This window comes from Orcinus orca, chromosome 17, assembly GCF_937001465.1.
Source record: "Orcinus orca chromosome 17, mOrcOrc1.1, whole genome shotgun sequence".
Taxonomy (NCBI): Eukaryota; Metazoa; Chordata; class Mammalia; order Artiodactyla; family Delphinidae; genus Orcinus; species Orcinus orca.
Window position 1 is genome coordinate 68,466,011 of NC_064575.1, and position 12,124 is coordinate 68,478,134.

The window sequence follows — 12,124 nt, forward strand, 5'->3', positions numbered from 1 at the left end:
CTTGAGCGCCCCTCTGGTTTTTAGGTTTTTTAGAAAACCTAAAAACCACTGAAATCCTAAATACCAAGTTGCACACGCCAGACTCCACAAAATAACATCCCTCTAGAATGGTCAGATCCTGCTATCTGTAACTTACAAGGAGGAAAGAGGAATCCATAGGACATCTGTTTATCATTTTTGTAGGCCAAACAGCTCTGACTGAAACTCGGAGAAACACGGACATCAGGCCGGATGCAATTGGTCAGGTGTTCAGGGATGCCAGAGACCTCAGCCTGTATGGTAGTCACAGGTAGTCAGCAATGCCATGGCAGAGATAACACCAAACCAACAGGGAAATACTGAAGCCAGATCGTTTGGTTCCAGACAGCCAGAATCAAAGCCCCATTAGCTTTTACTATAGCTCATATTCTGATATTGACTCTTTTTTTTTTTTTCTAAGGACCTCAGTTTTAAATGTACTAAGCTAGTAACTTTTTAACTCTTATGTCTTTAGTAGCAGGACTCTCTGATCAGTCTTAGGTGAAACAATAATACGCAAGGCAGAAATCTCACTGTTGATATAACAAATGAGATTCCACATAAGACAGCTTAAAAAATAATATTCTGAGAAATAATATAGACGTATCTCCTATTTTAAAAAAAAAGACTATATATGTATTGTATGTGCCTGAGTACAAATGAATAAGAAGCTGTGTTTGGGGCAGTGGAAATAGTCATTTGTATTCAGAGTTTAAAAACATAGTTCAACTGCCCAATGAATTTTTCTAATTCCTGATATAAACTTTCTTACCTCATCTTTACCAAAACTGAAACCCCGACATAAAAACCTTCATTAAAAAAGAACAGGATGTTGATAGTGGGGCAGGCTATACATGTGTGGAGCCGTGGGTATATGGGAAATTTCTGTCCCTCCCATTCAGTTTTGCTCTGAACCTAAAACTGCTCTAAAAAATAAAGTCTATTAAAACAAATGGCCAGATATTGGTGGCTTCTGTAACTAGTGGATCATGTCGAGCAGAGTAAAAAAAAACTAAAAGAATTAGTATGCTATGCTATTTCACCTATTACCATGAAGTTTTTAGAACACTGCAGAAAGTCTAATTCAAAACATTTTACAACAGATCCAATATAGGATTTCTTTCATCAGGAAAACTTAAAATCTTGTCTAAGACAATTCTGTTCAGCAAACAATCATTATCTTAAGGCAAGGAGCGTAATGACATGAAGAACATGAAACCCAGTTTTCTCAATGACCTGTTTGGAAACAGTGTACGATGTCCAGAGTGGCATTAGGAATATTTCACTATAACTGCTTTCAAAGTCAGTGTGATACAAGATATCATATCTAGTCCGATAAAGCACTGCAGGCCGTCCGTAGAGGAGGTGTCTCTCTAGGAAAGAAAAAAATAAACTGTCTTAAACGCATATTAAACTGTACATCAAATGTTAAAGAAATATTGAAAGAGAGTCAAATTGTCCACGATTTGCTTGCTTACTTATTAATAATGTAGCTCCTTCTTCTTAATTTAATCAGGTTAGTTTTCCTAACACTTCTGTGGTTTATTTGATCACCTAAGCGTGGGTCAAGGCTTACAGTTATCAAAACTGTAATGTAAATACCATATTTATTTTAATGGTGTTTTTCAGTTATAAAGAATTTTAATCTGTATGGGAAAGACAATTATTTATTAAATTTTGAAATGATTCAGCTGAATGGGAAGTCAAGACCATTAGATTTTTATAGAATTAATTCACTTGACCCTGGAAAGGCTCATCAAATTAACCAAAGATTTAATTAAGAGGAAGGTACTCTTTGATCATTATTTGTAAACTGCAACTCAAATATGCATTATTTCAGCATAAAAAGTGAGTACTAATGAGCATTCAAAGTAAGTAGCTTTGTGACATGGAGGAAAACTCTTTAGGTAAGAACTTAAAGGAACATGTATAGATAAAATAAGTGGCATTCAAGGGGGTCCTTTAAATACAAAAGGGAGGTCATCGGTTACCAAAGAACTCAGTTAAGACCCCAGAATGTAGATTCAGACCCCTAAGAGGAAACTCTCCTCTTAGGAAAAAATAAAGGTTTGAAACTTTATTCTTCTAGGAAGAAGACATGGGAGATTAATGTGCAAACCTTCATTCTACGCCCACAATAAATGCCTCAAGCTTGATCTGCCCATTTTAGACAGGCTAAAGTCAGAACTGCCATAGATTCATAGAAATTGGGGTCCTGCAGACCAAAATATTGAGAGACTGAGGCTTTGGCAATTCACAATCCCCTAAGTGATAATCCAAAAAAAAAAATTGTTTTACTATGATTTCTATTAGAAAAAAGTCAGTTCTGGCACTTACTAAATTATGTATACATGTTGCTTTAATTAAAGTATTACCATTCTACACAAGGAACAGAGAAAACCCTTTGTAGATTACTTTGCAAGACCCTCCCAAGTAGAACTGCTGATTTGAGGCAAAACAGCCCACAGTTCACAGCACAAGCCTGTTCTGGGTAGTTGGGCTTTGTCAACATTGCAGTAAATGTAGAAGTCTTGATAAAGCTACCAAATTTGGGGACCCACCCCTAAGAATTAGAACATAATATGCTAATATCGTATAAATGAAATATAATGAAAAGCCAGCAAATCATAACAGTAGTACTTGGGAGCAGTTTACCAGGTCAGACTTTCCTTCAAAACTCAAACCAAACCTTTTCTAGCTTCAAAATTTCCATTAACGTTTTCCTTGATTTCATTTTTGCTGCCTCTGAATTTCCTGGTTTCAGCTGGAAGCAGAAGTATCAAGATTCTTTGAGAAGCTATTCTCTTTTTATCATTCAAGTTTTAATGCTTACCCAACACATTCCTCCAAGCTCAGATGCAAACCTGGCATATTATCCAATCTATCCCATTAAGAGGACAACAAAACAGCAGCCATCGTCCTCTATGCAACACCCCTCTTTAGAGCAGCCATCAGTCAACACTCTTAGACAATCTATAGACTCCACCAACTCTGGTTCCTCCTTGTTTCTCACCATTCCTCAACATAGCACTCCATTCCATGAAGGCTGATTGATTTGTAATACTGCTCATAATCATTGTCAACAACTCTATGCTATTATATATATGACTCCTTTTCTCTCTACTGGGAATAACTTCTCCACCAGTCCTGTCACTTATCTCCCTCCAAATTTTTCATTAATGTATTCCCCCCTCATCAAACATATACTGAGTACCTTCTTTGTGTCAAGCCTTGGGCTATGGAATAGAGATACTTGGTAAAGACAATTAAGATAGAGCTTTTGGGCTTCCCAGGTGGTGCATTGGTTGAGAGACCATCTGCCGATGCAGGGGACACGGGTTCGTGCCCCGGTCTGGGAAGATCCCACATGCCGCGGAGCGGCTGGGCCCGTGAGCCATGGCCGCTGAGCCTGCGCGTCCGGAGCCTGTGCTCCGCAATGGGAGAGGCCACGACAGTGAGAGGCCCGCATACCGCAAAAAAAAAAAAAAAAAAAAAAAAGATAGAGCCTTTACCCTCAAGAAGCTCACAGTTCAATTAGAGAGACAAACATGGCATAAATAACTAAAATGCAATATGCTGCTCACTATATCAGAGATATCTACATAGTGGAACAGGAAAACAGAGCATGAGGCATGCCGCAGATGGGGATGAGGTGGCATCAGTACGGACCTTACAGAACTTATGAGGCTAAGCCAGAGTGACCCCATATCCCATTTATGCCTGTTGCCCTGGCATAATTGTCCTTCTCACCTTCAAAAGGGGATGACAAATAATATGGTCACATAGCTCAGCTCCCATGAAAGAGACATGGGGAGGAGAGGGAGAAAAGGACAAGAGGGGAAGAGACATCTTAAGAGTCACTTTCTCCTGAAAGATTTCTCCAGTTAAGCTTCTCCATCTCTACTCATGCTTCTGCTCTGCATGTAGAAACTCAATTTTCTTTGGAAATGTGGGTGTCACAGCTCCCAAGATATGCACAACGGCAGTTTTTGGCACACAGTTGGAGCCCAAATATATCATCATCTGACTAACTTTTTCTCAATTGTTAACTGAGCATGTATGACATGAAGAAAAAAAAAATGTAGTGGCTTTGGCAGTCTCCTAATATCCAACCAAGTTCCCCAACTGACCCAAAGAATCTACTTGGGTCTTCCTGTTGCATAATAGCTTCATCTAAGAAAGAGGTGAAATCATCTTTGCAGTAAGAAACACTTTAAGGTCCAGAAACAAAATTTAGATTTCCCTTTTTCAGTTTATCAGGGTTTCAAACAATCACAGGTTCTTGGTCACAGCCTGCTACTCCCTAGGACATCTTAGACAAGTCACCCATTGCATTGCTGTTTAGCAAAAAGTCCCTTGTTGAGCCACAAGAGTGTACTTGAAGCTCACTCTTTGGACACATAAGTGCTTCATCTAGAGACCAGCCACCCTGGAGATGAGCCTGCAAGCTTCTGCTTTTGAAATATGTTCCTCGTGATTTCTTGATACGGATCTAGGATAGCTTGTGTCTTCCCAGGCTGGGTTCCTACTCCGTGAAATTCCAGACAGAGCCTCCATTCCACACTCCAGTTCCCTGTTTACAATAGTGGCTGGCATTTTTGGTACATGCCACGGTTCTCCTCCAGATACCACGTCGGCAAAATACTGTGAGGCAAATCTTTTTAAGTGGTGTGGACTTCCCCAGCGCTCATTCTTTTTGTCTTCCAAAACTTGGTCATCCAGACTTGAGTGTGTGTTTCTTTTCCCTCTTCAGCTTCCTGATTCAGATTCCCACAGATTAGCTGGCTGACTTGAGAGCCACATGAAAATCTCTCCTCTTTTTTGTTTTTATTTTAAACATCTACTCCCACAATAATATGCTCTTACATTTCACCACAAAGTCTCTACCCAAGGTCTTTCCTTTTCCTACGTCCTTTCTCCTCCTTTGCCTTAGAAGTGTCTACTAGCATTTACTGCCATGTCAACCTCCTCTGGGATTAGATTTGATGCCTCTGGTAGGGTCCTGTTCTTTCTTACCTCAACCCTTAAAACACTACGCTGGGGCTTCCCTGGTGGCACAGTGGTTGAGAGTCCGCCTGCCGATGCAGGGGACGCGGGTTTGTGCCCCGGTCCGGGAGGACCCCACATGCCGCGGAGCGGCTGGGCCCGTGAGCCATGGCCGCTGAGCCTGCGCATCCGGAGCCTGTGCTCCGCAACGGGAGAAGCCACAACAGTGAGAGGCCTGCGTACCGCAAAAAAAAAAAAAAAAAACGTATACCACAATAATCCCAGGGGAAGGTGATTATTCACCTTAATTATCCTCAAGAGGTCCTTCAGAACAAAACTGAAGGTTATGCATTTCTGAACAAAATCTAAAATGGGTTTTCTTCTACTCAAAAGAAAAAGATGTTGGTTTTGTTTTAAAGGCTACCCTTAAACCAAACTTGAAAACAGTATATCTACAAGCTCTCATTTGGAGGCTATAAACAAAAGGTAAAGAGGATCTTAAAAGTCAGGCTGTAAAGTTTGATTTTATTTTGTGTAATGAGGATTTTTCCAAGGAGTTTCTGCATTCTAGGACCACAGCTACTAAGTAAGTGACTTTAAGAGAATCCAAGGGAAAACCCTAAGGAACAATCAAAGATAATACCAGAAGACTGGGTGACTTGGGCAGATCTGTGAGTGTTATCACTATCAGACAAGAAATATTTACTGAATTGATGAATCACTGCAACAAGCATACTAACATGCATACTTAATTTTAAAAATAAAGACTAAGATTTTTAGAAACCATAACATTCAGGTGGCAATGGTGTCAAGAAACAGCACTCTCGGGGCCTTCCTTGTGGCACAGTGGTTGAGAGTCCGTCTGCCGATGCAGGGGACACGGGTTCGTGCCCCAGTCCGGGAGGATCCCACATGCCGCGCAGCGGCTGGGCCCGTGAGCCATGGCCGCTGAGCCTGCGCGTCCGGAGCCTGTGCTCCGCACAGAGACCACAACAGTGAGAGACCTGCGTACCAGAAAAAAAAAACAAAAAAAAAACCACTACGCTGTAATTCATCAACTGGCTAAATCTCACAATAAAATAATAACTTAATGAGGACACGGATTTTATCTATTTTGTTTACCATTGTATCTCTACCTCCAACAATGCCAAATATCTATGTGGATAAATAAATGTTTTATTTTATTTTGCGGTACGCGGGCCTCTCACTGTTGTGGCCTCTCCCGTTGCGGAGCACAGGCTCCTGACGCGCAGGCTCAGCGGCCATGGCTCACGGGTCCAGCCGCTCCGCGGCATGTGGGGTCCTCCCGGACCGGGGCACGAACCCGTGTCCCCTGCATCGACAGGCGGACTCTCAACCACTGAGCCACCAGGGAAGCCCTGATTGTTTTATTTTTTAAAAAAATACTGTTCTTTATGACTTTCAAGAACTGGCTTTCTGTGTATAACTTGCCTAATATTCCCTCTCTAGCTATTCAGGACTGCTTTAAAGTTAACAAGAATTACTAGTGTTGAAGTCATTTTTCTAACCAAACTAATTTCTCATGGCGTGTGATAAGGAGCCAAACACATAGGTGTTAAGAGGATGTTTAATTCCCTGTCTCACAAAGGTGATAGTGAATGCCAACCTGACTAAGAAAATACAAAACATGGTTTAGCAATGCTAGTAGAGAAAAGACTAAAGTGAAAATAAATAGTGCTATTATTCTTACAGTAAAAATTATACCTGGCTCAAGTGCCAGAATTGCTTGCTGTGAGAAATTTAAATATTTCCATTTCATTCATTCATTTATCCATTGATTCATGGATTACAAAATGAAAATTCAATAAGTTTGCCTAGACATTACATACATGTGATCCAGAAAAGCAGCCATGCAATTAAGATCCGGAATTCACTACAAATGTAGAAATAGTAAAGCTTTAGCAAGCAGTTTAGATCCCAGTTTTTGAAGCTCATATCTGTTCTTCCTCTTCATTTTAGTACAGGACTTGATTCTGTAGGTTTAGTATTCGTAATAAAATATAGCCTAAGATTAATTTAATATACCACTGTTTTGTTACCTCACATTACCCTGGGTTGTTTCACTGTTGGAATGCATAGCTTTTACATGTGTGTTTGGTACAGATGTATGAGTGGTTTTATGTCATATGACATTAAAACAGTTACATATGAATGTTACAAATGGAATGGGCATGGCCTGTGGTTTATTCTGAAAAAATCAGCTACCTATAGGTGTATTTTTTTAAAAAACTAGGCAGGAAAATAATACAACTTTACATTTGTATAGAACTTCAGGTCTACAAAATGGTTTAAAAGCCTCAATATACATTAGAGACAGCCAGAAAGGGGAAGTGATCGCTCTGAGCATAACACATACAGCACCTCGAATTCACGAGGTTCTACTCCAGCAGAGCAGACGTTGACTATTTCCAGTGGGGGACTAGACTTATGACCCAGGACTCACCATAAAGGCCTGAAAGAACTCAGACCAAGAAAATGTCACTTTGCAGCTGAAGAAATGATTGAGACAAGACCCTTAAGGAGACAGACACCACGAGACAGAGACAGAGAGAAAGAGACAGGAGAGAGAACACCGAGGCTTACATGTATCCTAGAATCTAAATGAGCAAATGCTTTGCACATAATAAGGCAATGATATATAATTATTTGAATTTCATGTAATAGTTTTAAAGTCTATCTTGTATCACTCCAGCTATTGGCAATTGCAAATAGACATTATTATACACACATACAAAACAATGCTGTATAAACTTAAACAACCTTACCAAAAGTCTATTGAATATTAAACTGTTAATTATAATAAAAATAAATAAAGTCTCCCTTGTATCATTAGAGACTATCCCATTAGGCCATGAGCAGACCAAGAAGGTGTGCTACCATGATCCTCCCCTAACATTTTATGTCACCATTGTGAAGTTACATGCTGGAAACTATTGGTGACACAGCTGACAGAACCAGACATCTCAGAGAAATCAGCTCCCAGCCCAGGGTAGGCACTCAACAAAAACACATGAGGGCCCATTTCCATGAAAGTATATAAACTTTAAGCCTCGGTGACATAAAATCGTCTAGAGATAAGACACATATTCACCTCTGACCAGAGCAATGGTGCGGTGAGGTCAATAACTATGGCTCTTTCCAGCCCTGAGAGTCAGTGATTCACCTAGAAGATGCCTCTTATTTTCAAGCTCAGAAGTTTGAGGCCACTGTCTACGCTGACTTGTGGGACTGGTTTTGTCCTATGAGCACACTGTCACAAAAAAACTAAATGAAAGATTTTTTTCCCAGATGGAAATATTTTAGGACCATGAATAGTCAGAGCTTGAATCAGCAAAAACATTAGAGTCCATTCAAAGTTATCATAATTAACTATTTCATTAGTGACTTTTAGAAGAGAAACATCTCAGTAATATTTCTCTGCCTTGGTGAGTGAATATTTAAAAAACTCAAGTCATGAGACTCCATACTCCTCGATCCTGGCAGCATTGTAATTTTTCCAATTCTAATGACACCGCAGTCCACTAGAGGTTTGATGTCAAACACTTCAAATCACTTCTAGATTTGTGAAGCATTTGTGTACCTTCCATCAACTAAGTCCTATCTCAAACGCCGTGTTCATCCAATTACATGCCAAAGAGTCTGTGTGTTCTATCATCAAAGAGAGAACTGGGAGGGTGGTGATGCAGAAAGAGAAGAAGAAAAAACATGAAGATCTTTATAAAGAGGGGAAATAAGTCAAGTAAATAAAATATTCCACTGGTTTCCTCAACCTTTACTTAATCAGATTGGAAATGGCACGTACGATAAATAGAACCATATGTAAGCTAATAACTCATGTAACGCTCTCAAGAGAATTTGACTACGTGCATCTTTACTGCATGACTTGGGCTGCTGTGCTTGATCTCTGTCTTCTTTTTAATACACTTTTGGTCATTCCCTTGCTGTTACAAGATGCTATCCCACCTGCTGTAGTAACCTGTGTAGGAGCCTTTCTGTCTTCTTCTAATCTCTTCTAATTTTCCTGGGATTTCAAAATCAGAAGGAAGAGCTTATGTGGTAGATTGCATTATTGTTCCTAATTATTTACTGCTCTTTTGTAAAAGATTATATACTTCTACCCATTGCCAAGTGACTTGTAGGACAGTGTCCTTGTGGAAAGAATATACTTCCCTACTCCACTGGTTTCATGTGCCCTACTTTCACCAATGAACTGGGAATGGAAGTGACAGATGCCTCATCAAAGCAGAAGTGTTGAGACCCATTGCCTGGTTCTGCCATTCCTCTTTTCCCTCTGCCACGAGAAGGGCATGTCCCAGCTAGGGGCTGCTCCTTCAGCCTAGATTCCAGAATAAAAAGTACACATGGGGCAGAGCCACACTTGGCCTATAGTCAGCATCCTGAAATATGAACAAGAAATGCACAGCCCACTGAGATTCTCTTTTTTCATCACAAGCTTGCAAAAGTTGACTAATACAGGAGGGTTATTATTGTACGTAAAACAAGAGGAGAATGAGTTAGGGCTCAACATAATCCTTCTTTGAAGAGAGATTTCTGATTTGGTTCCTTCTGTGCATCCCTTCCCATAACATACACACTGACTCTGCAGGTCGGTAAGCTTCAGTAGAGGTACCAGCTGTTACCATTTATAATTGTGACTTCCATTCCCTTCACTGAAGTCCCCATAAGCACCTTAACTTATGACCCATCAGATGCACAATGGTATATTTAATCCCTCTGTTTTTCAGAGGGCTTAAAAGCTATTGAGGAAAAAAAAAGGTAATGGAACTTTTCTGACTTATTACACAGCTGGCATCCTGTGTACATAGAATAAACTAATACCTTTTGCCAGATGGTATAAAAATCACTTTGCAATCCAAATTCGAATTTTAAAAAATATTGTGCTTACATTATGAAGTAAATAAGAAGTCTCTCCAATTTTTGGAAGCTAGAAAACAAAATTATCTGGTTGTTTTTTCCATCAACTCCTTACCTTCTGTAGACCCTTTTATATGAAGGCGTTTGTTGAGTTCATCCAATTTGTTCTTCATGTGTGAAAACCAAAAAAAAAAAAAAAGAAAAGAGAAGAGAAAGCAAATCAGAAACGTTTTTTCTTTCCAGCACCCTTCTCTCTATTTAGTACCCAGCTAAATTCAAAACAGGACCCTAAACTTCATCAATACCATAAACTCTGCAGAGTATTTACTACTTTATCTCAAAATGAAATTTTAGGCTCCATTTCCTAGTGATCTATGGTCACGAATATGTTATTTAATTTCTCCATGATTTTGTTTCCTTTCCTTAAAAGTGTGGATAATCATGGTACCAACCTCCCATGTCGACAACGATGATTAGGGCGCATATATGTAAATTAATTCGAATATTGCCTCAATATTTCGGATTAATCTCTAGGTACACTAAAGTGATTCCCAAACCAAGTTATGAAATTGCTTTTTCTAAAGCTGAAACATAATGACTCAGCAGTTCTGAAAAGTCACGGCTCAGCAACTCCATCTCCCACTATATATTCTAGAGACACTCTAGCATACGTCTACAAAAAGACATTTGCGGTAATGTCTACTGCAGCATTGTTTGGAAGAACTAACAATTGGAAATTACCAAATGTTCTCAAATAGGAAACTGAATAGAATCGTGATGGTATAATTATATAATTAAATATTAATTATTAGTGGTAAAAATGAATGAGCTAAAACTTCACATATTAATATGCATAAATCTCAAAAATACAAGGATGAACAACTAAATGCAGGATACATATAGTATAAGAGCATTTACATAAAAATATAAGATATCCAAAGCTATCCCATAGGTTATTTTAGGGAACTATATACTAAAAATTAGTTAATACATTATTTAAGAGATACATATGTATGGAGTGAAAGTATAGAGGCCTACATGGCAATTATATACACTATATTCAGGATATTAGTTACCTTTGGGGTAGAAAGGAAGTGGGATTGGGGTGTGGGATGTCACATGGAGTATCCATTCAATCTGTAATGTTTTCTTTCTCACAATGTGTGTATTGAAGTATTCATTTTATTGATCTCTATACCTTTTCAGTATGTCTGTATTTATTTTTTAAGAAAAGGAAAATAGTCTTTTGGAGAAACCCATTGACAAAATAAAGATGATCCCCTCTAAAACGGTTTAAGATAAAATAACCAAAATATTTCTTGCTTCCCAGAAGAAAGGTAATTCAGAAAACAAGATACAGGTAATAGATGCCTCTAAAAATATAACTAGAATTCACTTCAAAGACCACTTCCTGTTGACTTTGGCAACTCAACTCCTCCAGCTGAGGTCTTAGAATTACCTACTTTATAGTAATTAGCCCTGTTAGTTCTTATCAGGAGCTAAAGTAGGAAGGATTAATAAAGGGAAGGAGGTAGGGAAGAAGAGCAAACTTCCTCCCATGGTGGGCCTCCCACACTGTGGCTCCTAGGCCCCAAGGAATCCTAGAAGGTAGCAAATGGTAGGGGAGGGGGATAGACCAGTGGGAAAATTATTTTCCATTTTTATGAGGTCTAATAGAAAGATCACACATTTGCCTGTAATAAAACCACACAGGCAGGGCTTCCCTGGTGGCGCAGTGGTTGAGAGTCCGCCTGCCGATGCAGGGGACACGGGTTCGTGCCCCGGGCCGGGAAGATCCCACGTGCCGTGGAGCGGCTGGGCCCGTGAGCCATGGCCGCTGAGCCTGCGCGTCCGGAGCCTGTGCTCCGCGACGGGAGAGGCCACAGCAGTGAGAGGCCCGCGTACCGCAAAAAAACACACAAAAACACACATGCAAAAATAAAATTGCTTTGATTTGTGTTGGAACCCTCTCAACCACTAACCAGTGTTAGTGGTAACACTGGTTGTATCTTGCTGTCAGAAGCACTGATGGGCAACTCTAAAAGGTCTTTGATCAATATAAAATTCAATAAGCAAATCATTACTGAACATGTGTAGTTTGCTTGTTTCAATAACTGTCCAAACACGAGGTGCTGGGTGGTCCCTATCTGCACCCCAATGCCTGCCCGGCCACACCCTTCCTTACCCTGCTCTGTGCCCTGGGAGACCGATCTCTAGGGACTCA

General features: G+C 39.8%; 1 protein-coding gene across 9 annotated transcripts in view; it reads right to left on the reverse strand.

Annotated features, from left to right (window-relative positions):
* The window catches only part of ENPP2 (ectonucleotide pyrophosphatase/phosphodiesterase 2), a 108,104-nt gene that overhangs the window by 11,117 nt on the left and 84,863 nt on the right, over window positions 1-12,124 (reverse strand). For 6 of the 9 annotated variants that reach the window (XM_049700671.1, XM_033419908.2, XM_033419912.2 and 3 more), the window contains 4 exons: window positions 10,016-10,067; window positions 2,708-2,782; window positions 1,255-1,391; window positions 137-272 (listed from right to left, as the gene is read on the reverse strand). In XM_049700671.1, the coding sequence (XP_049556628.1) occupies window positions 137-272; window positions 1,255-1,391; window positions 2,708-2,782; window positions 10,016-10,067 (400 nt within the window). The remainder of the gene's footprint in view (window positions 1-136; window positions 273-1,254; window positions 1,392-2,707; window positions 2,783-10,015; window positions 10,068-12,124) is intronic. The other 3 variants (XM_004265360.3, XM_033419911.2, XM_004265362.4) reach the window with 1 other exon arrangement.